Source organism: Pempheris klunzingeri, chromosome 17, assembly GCF_042242105.1.
Source record: "Pempheris klunzingeri isolate RE-2024b chromosome 17, fPemKlu1.hap1, whole genome shotgun sequence".
In the NCBI taxonomy this organism is placed as follows: domain Eukaryota; kingdom Metazoa; phylum Chordata; class Actinopteri; order Acropomatiformes; family Pempheridae; genus Pempheris; species Pempheris klunzingeri.
In genome coordinates, this window is record NC_092028.1 from 3,299,925 (window position 1) to 3,317,156 (window position 17,232).

General features: G+C 39.1%; 1 protein-coding gene across 5 annotated transcripts in view; it reads right to left on the reverse strand.

Moving 5' to 3' along the window:
• Nucleotides 1–12,661: 12,661 nt before the first annotated feature.
• LOC139217232 (protein shisa-6) overlaps nt 12,662–17,232 on the reverse strand; it is a 74,566-nt gene continuing 69,995 nt past the window's right edge. For all 5 annotated transcript variants that reach the window (XM_070848543.1, XM_070848545.1, XM_070848547.1 and 2 more), the window contains one exon: nt 12,662–13,266. In XM_070848543.1, the coding sequence (XP_070704644.1) occupies nt 12,662–13,266 (605 nt within the window). The remainder of the gene's footprint in view (nt 13,267–17,232) is intronic.

Consider the following 17,232-nt stretch of genomic DNA (forward strand, 5'->3'; position numbering starts at 1 on the left):
CCAGACTCTGGTCACGGACTTGGTGACGTCATCATCTCAGCTGTCAATACATATCTACACCGGTTATCGCCATTAAAATACACATTTACAATAAAACTAAATATACTATTAAACACAACACTGCCTCGTTTGTTTCCACTTTAAAAACCACACTAACATTTCAAACATTTTTTTATAAAAATGTTCAAGTAGGGTGTATGTTCTCAAATCAACCATAGATTTGAAATTTAAAAACTATAAACTTGTATAAAAGAAACTTATCATTTCCTATATCTTACCAGAAAGAGAGTTTGTAATAGTTAGGGCCTCCAATAAAACCAGGATATGTGGATACATAAAACAATGATGAAGTCAACAACGTTGGCTGTGATTTGTTATAAAACTCCAGCTGCTGTAGTAAATATAATGCTTCCTTTGAATGCAGTTTTCCGTGATGAGAATATTTCCATGATATTTGAGGAGGGATTTAATATTAACTCCCATAATTGTTGTGATTATGGTTATGATGTAATTATCATCATCATTTGCTGGACAGGGTTTTTGTCCCTGATGTTTTGTGTGGCTCAGTGGGCCTGTAACTCCAATCAGTGGATAAAACTGACCGAGTCGATGAGGCCTGAACACATTCAGGGTATACAGATGATCATCTGTGGTCTGACAGTGCTTTGCTGAACCTCATTACAAAATTACTCTAATTATACTCAAGTTATGGATTATTACCTACAGGTAGTCACTTCAGAATCATTCACATCTCAGTTTGTAAAGGCTCTGAGTTATAAAAAATATGGGAGAACTGATTGTTGTAAGAACATGGCCTCAGCAGTTAGACACTTTTAAAAGAATATACTCTTAATAAATCAAGTTTTCTCAAGGATTCACTGGTAAAATGCCTTTGGCACAAAGAAGGTAATGGACTTAATGTTGTAAATATGAATGTGAAGAACTTGAGGACAGCACGTATAGTCAGACAACAAGAAAAGACATAAAAGAAATTAAAGAAATAAAGTCTACTAATTTAACAATGATCAACACATCATCAGACAATATTAAGTTGTCATCAAATAGGAACAAAAAACAAGACTGAATGGGTTTCACCAAGCATACGAAGAGCCAGTCAGCTTTTTGACACCCTTTTCTAAAGCTACTATTATAGGCTTCACTCGCCACAGGCATTGGGTCAGAACCATTGGCCTCTACCAGTGTCTTTTTTACATTTTGTTTTAAAAAATTAGAGTATAATACAGGTTAATTGAAGACAGGAATATATTTTTTATCATGTATTATCTGACCACACCAGGCCTTGGTTTTAAAACTACCGTCCAGTGTCTGATAGCCAGTTAGGCTGACTCACACAATGTTGAAAAATGAAGTGCTTTACATTGAATGAAACCACTCCACTTGAAATATAACTGCTGGACAACACAGAGAAAGCCAGATATAGGAATGTACATAGGTTTAGCTCAGAGTTACAACAGTGTCCATTGTCTTCATCTATAATATTACCATTCTCCTGTTGTGGTCACTCCACAGTAGGATTTCTCTTTGGGTGATCACAATTACAAGTGGCTGCCCAATCCTATGGCTGTGGCTTTATTTCCACAATAACAAAGTGCACTGTGTGATTTATTCACAAGAAATGGTTAAAACATTTCTTTTGCCAGTGGTAAAGAAAAACACCTCAAACAATCTCTATCATGATCACAAAAATGGCAAAACAAACCTTGACTGATTGTCACTGTCCTTCATTTTTTTCTGGTATACTCATAAAACATATAAAAGCTCAAGGAGCTCATAAAACCAAAAGCAAAAAATATATATCTCCAAAAATCATTCAGATTGTGTGTATTTTGCAGAACTGACACAGCATTTGAGTTTTGCAGTTTTCCTCTTTTTCTAAAAAAAAATATTTCCCTCTTTCCTCATTCAACAACTATCCATTCCACTGCACAAACACTTGGGGCCATCTCAGAGACAGCTCTGCTATTGACTGCTCTCATTTAAGCGGTGGTGAAGCAGTATGTCTGAGGGATCAATACCAGCCGCCTATGACAACAATGTACTTGTGTGTATGTGTGTGGGAGAATGTGAGGTGCAAAGAGAACTGCCTCGTACTATTAGCTGCATTCATCATCAGATGGTGATATGGTCACCAGTGAATGCCATGTTGTTTACACACTCAGGCTCCTTAAGCACCCTGTTCTATTAACTCTCTGCATTTACATGATGCCCACATCCATCCAATTCTCCCTCAAGGTGAGGGGCTGTGGCTGGGAACCATAAATAACATGAATCGTCCACTTTCTGCTCAGGTTGAATGCGGCTGGTAGAATACCAGCCAGCTGAAATTCCACCAGCAGCATCCAACAGTGACTGGTCAGCAGTGGAAAGTAATTACAAAATTTCCTTTTATTCTACTAATCTCAGAGGGTTAAATTCCACTTTTGAGTGAACTGAAACTAATAGATACCACTGATTTCACATTCAAAACACATGATCAGTTTACATTACAAAACATGATGTACTGGTACAGATTAAATTTACCCAGCAGGTGTTTAGAAAGAATTCACAGAAACACTGAATACATATCAGAGAATATTTAATAAAATTAAAACTTATTAGTTTTAAAATGAAACTTATTTTATCAAAATATGAGCTTATTGAAAGAAATCTGAGAATAGGGACAAAAGTATCAAAATATTGCATGAAATGTGAGAAAATGAGTAAAAATTTCAGAAAATTTAATACATAGATACATACATCATCAATACACAGAAAACTATTCAATTTAAGTCATTGTTGTCTGTGGAATGTGTGTTTTTAGTGGGTGCAAGCTATGATAGCCAGTAATTACAGACAATAAATAAGGACATTATTACATTATCCAACTGGCAAAACAATAATTGCATTTGCACAAAGCAAGTGTCTTTTGGCAACGTGGAGCAGAGGAACCGGTTCTAAACACAACACTGAAATTTGATCACGTCATAAAGGTGTTACAGCTAACTGCTTAGCAAACCGTTGCCTATGTACGCTACGAGCACACTCACCTGCATTCATTTATAACCATGTATGTGTCCACCTGATGGATATCCATTCACTCTCCTTCTCCTCAGTTTTTGGTCTCCACCAATGCCCGAGGGAAATATCTGGCTCGTTACCTGTTAGTCCTTACCTGTGTCTGTGCTCTTTTATGCTGAACAGGTTGTAAATAGTGGATTATGAGAACCTATGAGACTGGTGAGAGTGATCCCAGACTGAACATCAGTGGGCTGTAAAACCAAAACGATGAGCCTAAAGATGCTGAAACACTCCAGAAAGCTGATGGAAACTGCAGATTTGGGTGATAATTCTCTGTGGTTTCAACACTTGACTCCATTCACATTACACATAGTCATTTCATTCTTTGTTCATATAACAGTATTGATTAGTGCAGCTTTAAGTGACCTGAGTACTTCTTCAACCACTGCTGGTCAGACTGTGTTTGTGTTTACAGCTCTGTTCTGCCTGGCTTCCATCTTTTCTCACTATTCTTTGTTTGGCACATCAATCAATCGGCGCCAAACTTGTCCCTCACGGTGCGGTGGCTTCTGATCGGATCAGGGTGGCGGTGATATATAAGGTCAACTGCAGCCTCTTGAAACCCTTCTCTGTGCCAGTCAACTCAGCTAACAAATTTCAAGAGTAATAAAAAAAAAGTGAAATAAATACGGAAAGTTCAGGCTTCATCCCAGAGGTCTGCATGTTTTATTTTCACACAAAAAGGAAAGGTCATCTTATCAGAAACAGAGCTCAGAGCAAGACATCAGTGATACACAATGACTGAGCTGGAAGATTTATGGCCAAATGTGGATATTTTACATGTTTGTAGTGGCATTTGGTTTGAATACACACAGTAGGTTTCCTGGAGGCACAGACTGACCCCTGTGATGGTTGAATCACTGATTAAAATAGTGCATGTTACAATATACATAACATTACCTTTCTGGATAGTAAATAGATGATCACGGTCATTTATGGTAATCAGGATCATTCAAATAGCATACTGAATTAATTCAGTTGGAGAACAGAATTAAATTGTTTAATGGCCAAACATCTCACCATTGCTTCTCCATTTGGTCCACAGTTGTCCAAATAACCTTGTTCCTTTTTCCATCTAAATGCAAATGGGTGTGTATTCAAGGAAGTGGAAACCACTACCATTTGCTATCGGCCCACTATTGTAACCATAGGGTTTTGTTCTGTTATTGTGAGAAATGTATTGCCCACTCACTCCTCTATGAATTTCAAGGTTTCAGATGGCCCAGTATGTGATGGAAACAGTAGGTACTAATACATGTGTCATAAAAGTAATGGGAGTCTCGAAGCTTTTTGTTGGCGGTGTCAGAGACCTGATGCATAATGAACCACAAAACTTTTAGCTTTCGAGGCAAGGTTGGGGCGTCTCCAGTGCCGGTTTTTTGGGCTGTTTTAAAAAGTAGCTTTTGATTTATGTTTCTGTGGGGGTGGAAACAAACTGTGATTTTTGTGACAAACCTGTTTTAAAGTTTTAAACATTTTGCCTGAAAGATCGACTCGAACATTTATTTTTATATGGCAATAATAGCCAATGCCGTCTCTGGCACTACAGCGGAGGTAGTGTCCCTTCTGTCTTAGATGAGTGTAAGGAGCTGCTTCTAAAGCTGGATTTATGGCTGATACAAGGGGTTAATGTCAATTCCATTATGGATACTTGGGGTGTAGGTTTTGATTTATAGTCCTTTGTCGGATTTCACACGTTGTTGGCACCCACACGGCACTAGACGGATGTATCATACACAATCAGGCCTTATCTTGCTTTAATTATGTTCCACATGGTAATTGTTGACATTCATCATTTTATTCACTGCATCACAGTGGAGGAGGCTTTGCTCGGTGTGTTACTGAGAAGTAGAAGATAACTGAGCCATTTTTCATTTCCCTGTATGTCCTCACTTGTATGTCGTCACACTTATCTAGTGTGAACAGAAACTTATTGGAGAAAATGCAAGAAACCCAAGTTGACCCATCTAAGTTCTAACTGTCTCTGTGTGAGGTCTCTGTAGTCACTGTAGCCCTCACGTGTACTTATGTTTGTGGGGAGGTCCATGTCAGCTACGGTGTAGCCTAGCCTAGCCTGTGGATCATGGTGAGCACCTAGAAAAACTAAAGAGCCACATCTGTTTGTTTGTGCGTCAATGTCTTTCATACAGTCTGTCTGATGAAAGCTAGTCTCTCGAAACAGCTTTCTCTCAAAGGAAACTTAGGAAAAACTTTCTCCACAAGGTCACAAGCATCGATTTGCATTCACAGACATATTCACGGATGGAGCTATGTGTAGTTTAGACAACAAACCAAATTAAAACAGAGCTTGGTCTTAGTCCACATCTTTTAACCTATCAGAAGATAAACTGGAATAAAGGAAAACTGTTTCAAAGACCTCCTTTAAATAAATGGCTGTTCAATCACATTCTGGGATTGCTTTAACTCCATCAGTCTTTTGATAGTGTCGGAACTGAAAAGCAGCTTTTTTTGTGTTTGTGGTTGCATAAACCTGACACCAATGCTAAAAACCTGGCTATTCCATCTGTTATTTTTGCTTATTTGTTCTGTGCTCCTCGGCATAATTTCCCCAAAATTCTAAAGAATTAACTGTGGCTTATCATTAAGTACCTTACTTTAAATGAACAGTTAAAACCTACTTAAAAGGGACCGAAAAATAATACAACAAAAGCTGTGTTCTCTTCAATGAAAAGCAAAAAGAAACCTTTGATGGAAGAGACAAAGCGACTATACATAAACTGTATGGCCCCATGAACTCATTATAAACGTTCAATATCATGGAGAGCTCAGATTAAACTGGAACTTCAGTGCTCTGTTCCAGAGGTAAGGAAATCTCATTCATCTCCCTGACATTTGTAACTACAATAATACAGCAGAAAACACTAAATGTGTTCATGGTTACAATGATCAAATGCTTATATGTATCAAAAGGTTTGGGTCCGTTTTGATAATTAACTCAAGTAGTTTGGTTACAATGTTCATTGTGGGTCTTTTCATACATGACAACATATGAAACAATGTTAAAAAGATGCTATTTCTATTTCTTTTTTTTAAAAATTACTTTACTCCCATTACAAGAGAGTCATTTTCTCCTCAAAGTTTAGGACAAACAAGAGGCAACAGCAAAACTTGGCGTTCCTCAGGCGACCTTGTGTAGTCTACTCAAACAAGACGAACACCACAGCTGATGGTGCTGGAGAAGGAAAAAAAAACAAAAACGCACATGAAAGCAAATTGTTATAGTAACGTTTAGCTTACAGTGATCAATTCTACCCAGACAGACATGATCACCATAAAAAAAAAATTTCATATGTTTAGATATGATTGATCTGTTATTGTGTATTTCTATTTTTGGCGGCTTTTAATGAACACCATTTCCCATAAACCTTAGACTGATGTTGAATCAGAACTTGCATTGACTTTTAGAAGCCAGTGGAGCCATTTTACACAGCCATCTACACAGCTGACAGTTCATTTATAAAAGGACAAAGAAACCTCAGCTGTAGTCAACGGTGGACCATCATTGTGCTTGATAACTACTCCACCATCTCAGAATGGTAGAGACTACGTAATTCTTTGCCTGATGAGCAAAGGGCTCTTTATGTGAACTCAGTTTCCCAGAGTCCTTATTTTCACACCTGTGTGCGAACTGGACCTCTTGATCAATATGTGGCACATGACCCCAGACATCCTTAGGTAAATAAAAGCAGAGTTCTGTCCATTGCTCTCTCTCTTCTGTCATGGACCTCTGACCTGGGACTCCTCTTCTACTCTGACCTTGTCGTAGATGACAACCAAGGAGGCCCTAAGCTGCTGGCTCTCTGCATGTGAGGCCTATACAAACCAGACCACAAGGGAGTGATGCTTAGTCTTGCCTGAAACAAGTTCATTTAGCGCCAGCAGGTACGACACAAAGTCCGCCAGCTGACTTTACGAGTAAGCAGACAAGTAAGCAGATAACTAGCAGGGAACCACATCCTTTTTCTAGATGGTTCATCTCACTAGTTACGTACATTTAGTTGTCGTATTTCGTGTCCAGGTTTTGCTGTTTTATTCTGTTCTGAATGCTTTTGAATACAGATGCTGTCCTGTTGAATGTTGTAGAAGAGTGAATGATGTCAACCTCAACTCTGCCAAGAGCTCCTAAATCCTTCAGCTTTACCAGTTATCAATATAGTACTTTTGGTTGTATCTATTATGCCAGTTATTAATCATAATTCCAACTTGATAGTTTGGTATGTTTCTCTTCTTTTTGAAGAGATGGTGTCCTAAGGTGGACTCTACTTTATTAATAGCCAATTTGAAACTTAATGCCCCAGAAACGGTGCAAACCCCAACAATGATTTTAACTGAACTCCCATTTGAAATTTAATTGGTTCGAAAATAAAATGTCACCTTGAAAATGTGAGTTCATCTTTAGCATTTATGGCATGAGAGTGGAGCAATGTTAGTCAGTCAATCTGAGATGAAGAGTATTGCCTATAGCTGTCCTGTGTTAGTGTTTTCCCAGCATCAACAATATCTTTTTGACATAGCCAAAAAATATACTGTGGGAGTGAGCAGTATTCTCAAGCTATTTAATATATTAATATATTATATATATATATATTGTCCTACTGTACAGCACACTGCCATTTGACATAAGTAAATGGAACAAAGATAATCAGTGCATGTCAGCTGAGGTCTTATCTCAAAGACTAGGTCTGTAGTTGGCTTGTTTTTCAGAAAATCAACAGGACCTCTTCTGGGTTACTAGCTGTCTCTGTGTGTGTGTGTTGAGAACAATGTTATTTCAATGTTACTTTTATTTATGCTGTTAACATTATTGTTTTACAGCTCCTGAACTTATAATGAAAAATATGAGTGTCAAATTCTAGTGGTAATAGCTTAAAACACAATAAACTTATTGTCTATTTGTGATTTAATGAATATAAAACATGATAAGTGATTAAATTGGTCTATACAACACACATGATGTGCTTTAATAGTTTGTAAACAGACAGACAATGCACAAGAACAGTCATATTTTGTTTTGAAGCCTTTAAATTAGTCTCCAGTTATTTGTGCAATTTCACAGACACCTTTTTCATTCATACCACATTTAGCTGTATTATATAAAAAAATGACTCCTGACTATGAAAGACAACAGTCCTAAATGAAAAGGACAACAAAGCCTTTATGGCAGCAAATGAACCTCACAACATTTTAAAAAGTGGCTATAGAGTTACGCTGCATGAATAGGAAATATTGCACATAGATAAAAAGGCTCTTGGGATGACATCATTATTAATTAAGTGAAAAGAAAGGAGCAGACGCTTGTGAAGATTAGTTGCGCGAGGTGGAAGGGTACAGATATCTGTCTGAAGCAGTCTACTGAACATTTAATGCCCCCTCACCATCAGCTATCAAATGTACTCCATTGCAAGCACTCCAAGAAAAGGAAAAAAAATAAAAATATATATATATATACACACACACACTACTCACAAAAAGTTAGGGACATTCGGCTTTCAGGTGAAATTTCAGGATGAACCTAAAATGCATTCTAACCTTTCCAGGTGAACTTAATGTGACCTTCTCTAAACCTTTGAATGCACATGTCCAACTGTTCAGTGTCTCAGTACTTTCTGCACCAGCTGCTGTTCTCTAACAAGAAGCTTAACAGCAACATTCACAACAGGTTTGATCCATGAATCCACCAATACATTTCCTGCTTCAGGTAGAATTGGTATTTAAACAGTCCTCCTCATCCTGCTGTTCACATTCTGACATCATGAGACCAAGACGACACCTAACAGTTGATCAGCAGCACCTCAACACTGGAGGCTTCAAACAGGAAGTCCTCAGACGGAGGTGTTCACTGAGCTTAGAGGGTCACAGAGTGTCATCAGGAGGTTGGAACAGTGATACAGAGACTGGAAGAGTCACAGAAAGGAGAGGAGTGGACGTCCTTTGGCCACGTCCCAATTTATTGAGACACTGAAAATGTTTTGTTGTGGTATACCTACCACTGTTGTTAGATTTTCTTTCAATAAACTGTTTAAGATGAAGAAATTACCATTGCATGCTTCTACTTAAATGTCCTACTTTCATGATATAATATCACTGTAGCATTCACTTTTTACATTTTCCATATATTTCACCTGAAAGTTGAATATCCCTAACTTTTTGTGAGTAGTGTATATGTATATAAAGACAATTTGGGGAAAAAAAGACAATCTCTAATTGACATCATTTAATGCAGACCTGGCATAAAGAAGGAAAGCAGCACAAACATTTGAAAGTAAGTTAAAGTAAAAACTTATTTGGCCAGCTTTCCACATCCCTACAAGGTCATCAATCATTAATTCATTGTAAAATAAATACAAATAAAAACCTCTCAAGTCAACTTAAATAAATAGGCAACAAAACATGAACATATTTCAACATAATCATGGATTTATGTGTAATGTGATGTTGCTTTCCTGTGACTGAAAAAAGACTGCTCCAATCACAAATAACATTGTATTCAAGGCTTTATATACAGTAGCATAAAACTCAAATATCTGATAAGAGAAACAGAAATGGGTTCTTGTGGATTACTTGTACAATAGGTTCAAGTTGCTATCTAATGAATGTTATCATTAAGAGATACCCATCATGTCATAATTCTTGGCATTTTGGGAATTGACAGTATAAACCTATTCTTTGGTAGAGGTCTTCATGGGTCCAAAAGTTTGAACACAAGTAGGAATGGACCAATGGAAAATCAACTCAAACCCAAAAAATTAGAACTATAAAAAAGTGGGTCTTGGAACTGAGTTCTCTTCACTTGGGACTTTAATCCGGACTCTTTAATGTGGCTTTTACAACAATGAGCCCCATCTTACACCCAGTGCAAAGAAGCCCACAGTGCAGTGCAAGTGTTATTGCTCATTTCTGATTAATGCAGTTGTCATTATCACGCCCAGCATCCATGCTCTGTCACTAGGAAAAATACTTACCAACCTGTGCACCCATTAGCATGTTGGTCCATTTATGCATGAGGCAAAGCAGCATAACTTCACTGATTATTTGAATCTCTAGACATGCTGACATGATCAGTTCATATCTAATGTTAATTAATTTTCTGTGTTCTTCTGCACATCCAGGAAGTCACATACATGCATGGTCCAGGTTCATACAGTGAAACTGTTAGAAGTAAAGCAGGTGTCCTCCTGATAAATCCTGAGCTACATCGGAGCTATTTAAAATATGTTATCTCAGAAGCTAAACATTTAGTCTGTTTTCCCTGGAGTGTTTCCTCTGTCCAGTCAAATCAAATAATTACAGTTTTGCTGCTTAAATGTCCCATGATAGTCGCTGCTGTGACATTACTGCATGCATGGGAATATTACAATTACTGAAAGCAGCCTCTCCAATCCTTACAGTAAATCATTAAAGACAACACTCATACATCACAGATAGGTGGGTTCACAACGTGGGCACACTGTCTGTTACACACACAGGGATATGCAGCAGTCCCTGTCCATGTACCAAGCAAGTGTTCCTTTCTCTGACTTGCCGAATCAACCATCTAAATAGCAATGCATCAGATACGGAAATGGGACTTGGTTTAATGGGAATTGGTTTAATTCATATAACACAACTTTACACCTTGTACCTTACATTGCGCCCATATTATGAGCTGTTTAACTTGCAAAAGTGGCATGCCGCAAATACACTTGCTCCATGCACTTTAGACCATACGCTACACCAATACCTCATTTAAATAGGGCCCAGTGACTTTGTCTGGGAGCAGCATGACACTTCACAAATTAACTTGCAGTTGTGGTTGAAAAGAGCCATCGCTTATAATTGATCAAGTCCATTTGGATCAACGCAGGTATTAGACATGTTAACAAAAAGATCGAAGATCCGGGCAATATAGTTGGACCCTACCCAATCTGTTTACACTCAATTTAAGTCCAGGACCCCGTCCAAGTCTGGTCCTGCTGTGCTTTGATCACTAGGAACCAAGTGAATCCATGAAGACCTCTACTCTCCAATTCATGTGACTGAACAGCTGCAAACTGAAGCATTGTATACATACATATGAGCCCATACACCTTAAACAAAGCTAAGTCAGGTGATACGATTAGTGTAACAAATTGCCAATAGAAGTACCCTAAGGTATGATTGTTTTCTTTTTAAAGTTTGAGCCTCCTTAATTAAATTTAGTCATTTTGAGGTATATGTACTGTATCATCTGTCATCGTACAGGTTTCTACTGCTGGTTCTGCTGGTAAATTATTTAATAATATTGCACAAAAAGCTAAGACAACGAGACATGACAAAAGCATGATTGTTCAGTTAAGAGCATATGGGATTCTATACAATAAGGCATTGCTTCAATGGAAACACCTGGACAAACAGTTCACAGTTTTACTTAATGCTTGATTGAATAGCGATTATGACATTGTTTTTAGTACTGATTGTTTCACTCAACACATCAACACAAAACTAGGACTTGAGCTAAATGCTCCTCAGCTCCAACACCAAGTACCAGATATGTAGGGAGGGAAGCAGCTGGCCAATCAATACCCAAGCAGGGTGGGTGATTGGGGGGAGGGTCATCCTTGTGGATGGACAAAGCCAGGAAATGTGTGAATTAAAATTAAGCTAATTCAAACAACCGTCAGGCTCCACTTTCACCTGTGGATTTACGTCAGCTGATGGAAGCTGCCAATCAACAGTGGTAAAAGGTTGTTTCATACACAATCATTCTATGCTACAAGCACAGTAAAAAAAAAAAAGAAAAAGTACTCCCCATATACATATTAGATCCACATATTTTGCAGACATCTGTGGAAATAATATTAAAGTGGGATTTTTTCCTTATCTAAAATCAAAATTATTAATTGAGAATCCATCAGAGATTCCAGGTGGGAGAAAACAAACATAACATAATGCCAAAGGGCCAGCTTTTCTTGTTTAAATGCTGCTAATATAGCCTATTTACAATCATCTATTGTATGCAACAGAAATAGCCTCTGTTTTCACTAATAAGCTGATATGTTCTGGCCATTTACCAAAGAAGAATAAAATAAATACAACAAAAAAAGGGAATTCATTAATTGTGCTTTTTAACCCACAATTCCACTTCATCATTGAAATGGGACAATTTTAAGAGGCACCACTTGAAGTGCTTACATCAGTCAATGAGAATCTCTAAAGCTATAACAAGGACTGAAAATACAAATAGTAAATATAGTATATTTATATATTTATAAAGTTAATACAATTCCCTTCCAGTTCCATGTCCAGTTTAAAAAATATTTTCTTTACGCTGTCAAACATCTCGCATGAAGGATCCCTCTTTGTGTCAACGCGCAAAGCCCTTATGATGCTCTAAGAGAGAAGTGTCTTTGTCAGGGTTGATTCTAGTTACCCAAAATATGGATGAGACAGGAAGCTTGTACTAAAAAGCAGGAAGAGTTTGAATGAAGGAGGTCATTTTAATTAGATGACTGAATACCTCTGCTTAGGAGACTTGCTGACTTTTGGGGATTTCTGTTGACGTCTGTGGTGTGTCTCAGGAATCCTTCAGCTAACCACCCTGCGACTAAACAGTTACCTCGTTCTTACTGGCAGTGCGGTATGTGTGGTGGTGGCCAGGAATGTACTGTAGGTGGTCCACCGTGTGTGTTCGTCGGGAGGCAAACGCCTGCCTCTTAGATGTGGTCGCTGGGTGGTTGACCGTCAGAGTGTTATAGGAGTCATTAGAGGCACTGGGTTGAGAGTGCATCTTGGTCATCTTGTGGCGGTCCATGACAGGCGTAATGGGCAGTAGCATGTCTGCGTGAGACATGGCCCGTGCCATCGCCTTCTCCCGGAACTTGTCACGCCTCATCGCTGGGGACAGCAAAGGATCTTGGGAGTGGAGACGGTCTGCTGACAATAGCTGTTCCTCTGAGAGGTGACGGCTGCTGCTGTATGCAGCGCCCGCCATGACGCCATATGAAGATAAGCCGTAGTCTCCGCGACGTGGCGTCCTGGGAGGAGACAGGACATGGTCCTGTGACATGGCCCTCTGGACTCGGCGGGGACGCTGTCGCTGCTGGTGCTGCTGGGGGTCTGCGTTCAGCTTCACCATGTGGGTTGGCCCCCGGCCCCCAAAGTCTGTATGATGATGTTTCCTCGTGTAGTACTCATCTATATCCTTATCACCTGAGGAGTAAGAAGACAAAGGTTTCACTCAAACAAAGGTATTTTTTGTTAAGGTCTTTCCGTAATTATGACCCCAGGGGCTCATATTACCAAAGTTGCAACATGCATGTTGCAGTTTGTAGGCTGAGATGATTTCCTCTCCTGCTTTGATACAATTCACCCATCAAAACAAACATAGCTCTTGCAAACCATGCATGAGCATGCAAAAGATTTATCGGAAATTTAAAAGCCCCAGTCGCTGTTTCAAATCTGCACGTAAGCAGCACTTACAAATCACTTTTGTGAAATTGACCATGAGCTTTTGGTCAGAATTGTTATATTCAGACTTTACCCTGTCCTAGGAAACAGTATCTGAACAAATCAAGTCAGAAGTTTCCCAGTATCTAGTGGCACATATATTCTTGAAAGCTTCCAGAAAAAAAGTTCTCTGACCAACCTCAGGACTTGATGCCCAGCTGGGAGGAAGCTCCTTGTTGGCCACAATCACCAGCTGCCTTTTATCTTATAGATGTAGTGTGGACTCGACATCAAATTTTTACTCACAAGCTGATCAACTGGCAACTTTGATTCACACTGTGAAAGCCCTTGACACTCGCTACCCAAAGATAAGATTGTACAACTCTGGGAAGGTAACATTGCGCATACTGTTTTATATTTTATCACAATCACTGCATTGTAAGAGCCCCCCCTCCACACCTCCAGATGAAGTTTTTATGAGCAAGCAACATCTGTGATCCTTGAGTGAAAGATAGAGTAGGCTTAAATGTAAACATGCTCACTGAGCAAGAGTGGTTAAAACAATTAGGAAGGAAAATGTTGACTCATTAGTCTCCATTATATCTGTCCTACACCTTCTGGCTACTGTTTATGGGATGACATGATAATGGTAATAAACACAGTAGTTGGAGCATCCTATTCAAACTGTTTTGAATTGTTTTGTCCTTTTCCAAAAAGAAAAGGACAACATCAGACTCTCATCAGTGCTGTTGTCCTTCAGAGTGGAGAGGGCTCATCAGCATGCCGCAATACTCAATTGTTCATGAGCCGTTTGTGCCTGAACAGGCAACCAGTTGTTTAATTCCTCTGCCAGAAAGCAGGCCGGTCTCTCCGCTGGGTGCACACATGCTCCTAATGGTGAAGTCATTTACAGCTGTATTAACCACAGGCAGCAATCAGCTCTGAGCAGACTTTTATCTACCTGTTTTTGGCAGCGCTGGCACACCGGGGGACGCTACAGCCGAAGCTCTCTGATTAACTGTTGTGGCTGAGGGGTCGCTACCTCTGCAGTAGTTAATTATTGCAGAACACAGAGGTCGAATGGCCGTTTTAGGACCATACCATGCTTCACCGAGTCGTGGAGAAAAGGGATGTTGGGAATTGTTTGTCTGGATGCTCGGCTCTCTGGGAGAGATGTCAGGCCCGGATACAGAAGGTCACCTTATTGTCCCTCCATGAGGGGTTTCATGTCCACTGCTCTGTGCATTCTTAATGAAGGAGGCCCAACTTTGGCCTGTGGCAATGTGCTCCAGCATTTTTCCCTGAAGGGTTGGTTTAGATGTGACATTATGGCAGAAAATGTCAACTAAACTCAACCAGAGGCTACAAATATACAGACAATCGACAAGCTGTGGCTCATAGCTCTATTCATAGGTCAAACTTGAGTGTCCAGTCACTGTGAAAGAGATCTGCAGTGATTACAGTGAATACATTCAAATGTTAATGTGCCAAGAATGTATTATGTCCTGCTATGATAAGAAAGGACACATATCATAAATTCTCAAACAGACACGGATAATAGAGTCACGGATAATGGAGAGGGGCATGGCTGACACAAACAAAGGAAGACCAGGTAAAAACAATGGGGTAGGAGGGTTGTGTCATACTTAGAAAAAGAACACCAGAGCAGTGTTAAGAGAAACACTGTTTGCATTCATGATTTCTACTTGCTTCTACATTGATATTTCGGAGTGATTAAGTGACAAATGAAAAGCTTAGAAGAGTGAACACATCTACGCAGATTTGGGTCCAGCTGCAGGATGAAAGTGACATAATGGAACAGAAGAGGCAGTCTGCGCACTTTTGGGGTTTTTTGTGAACCTCATAAAGACTTTGTTGGTAGAAATGTTGCCTCATGAAATTTTTTTGAGCTTGCAAAATCACAGCGTGGGCAATCTTCGTTTCCTTCAAAATAAAAGCTTTCCAGGAATGGGAGGAGTTGTGCTTGTCGAGCTGCTGGAAGGTTTTTAATGTGAGACATCTATGCAGAAAGTGTTGATATTCATCAAAGGCAACTTTGACTTAAGTTAATGAATGAAAATGGTATTTCTGTTAAAAGAAGAAACTCCGAGCCAAAGAGTGGTCGGTATGACCTGACTCTGTTGTACTGATAGAGTTAAATCTGTTATATTCTGAAATTATAATAACATGTAAAAATTGAGGAAGTGCTGAATTTGCATTAGCAGCAATCGGCATATCAAAACAGGAGCAGATCAGAAAACATGGAGGCTTCTTACAGAACAATAATAAAATATACCTATGAAATGAGTGGGAATTAGGTGTCGCTCTACGCCTGATGTAAAGAAACACTCCAGCCTCCTCTATTTTAGAATTCACTGTGATGTTCATTTGAGTAGGGGGTTTCACTGCTACCTGAAAATACCCAACTACAAATGCACTTCCTCTTCCCCTAGTGCTGCCTGTTCCACCGTTTGATTTAAGGCCGCTTTTTATGGGTGTACACTTGTTACACTGTTTACACTTTAAGTGACTCAAGTGATTTAAGAATGGCGATTCACATTTCTCAATCTCATTGATAAATACAGCACTGTACAATTAACATGATTGCAAGAGGCTAAAGGGTCTCAAACATGGAACGGAGCTACAAACACATGAAATTGCTAACAACGGCTCATTAAACCCCAGCTCCCACTCTGCTAAATTAGATTCAGTACAGCCAGTATATTTATGTGTCAGCTATTGATCACAGAAGAGTGCAATCATATAATGCACTAAAACTTGTGAAACTGGTGCAACATCAATTATAAAGTGATCTTTAGAGCGGTTTGGAGCAGAGGCAGTGAAATTAAAGCAATATTTTTAAGCATTAAAGGTTGATTGTTTGTTCTAAAAGGTTTCTTGATCCCTTTTAGGGTGATTATGTGAACTACAACAGCGACAAACAAGATTCGTTTCTCCTCCTTTTTTCAGCCTCCATGGAGGAGCTGAGTGGGTTACTTTAGAGCAGCGTCCCTCTTAATCTCAGCCTCACTGACATCACTGAAGGACACACACACATGCACAGACACGCGATCATTTAAAATTGCAAATAAAACAAACTAATTTAATTTAATCATCATCATCTCTCCAGATGGTTTAATTAAATTACCAACTAATTATATTACTTTTAGGCTTCTTTCCAAAGACCTCTCTCATGCTTGAACCCACAATTTAATTTTTTTTTTCATGTGGAAGGTCTTTCTTCGAGGGACGAATGCTCTTGCTCTTCTGACAAATTCCGCAGGGCTCCTGTCTCAAATTCGAAAAGCCTCTTTGTAGTTCAGCGTGATTCATCTCTGTGATTTTCTATGTGTGTACAAGACTCCAGTGAGATAAGAGCAAAGCCCCGAGTTGATAAGGGAGAGAAAGGCAAATGTATAAAAGAAGAATGTCGAATGTGCTGAAAGTAGATTGCACTGATGCATGCTTTTCTATCACACACCCGTGCCACAATAAAGGAACCAATGACACATTTAAATGGCTTCCTCTCAGTATGTTACTTCTCTTAACAGTCAAGGACAGTGACTGGTGCATTTGTGCGTTCAGTGCAACTGCATTGCAATGTGCTACGTATTATATTTCTTTTTCTTATTGTTCTTGCAAATAATGCTTTGAAGATACAGTACAGCACAAGAACTCTGTATATGAACAACAGAGTCTACATTGTTTTCACTGATAAATCAGTGTAAA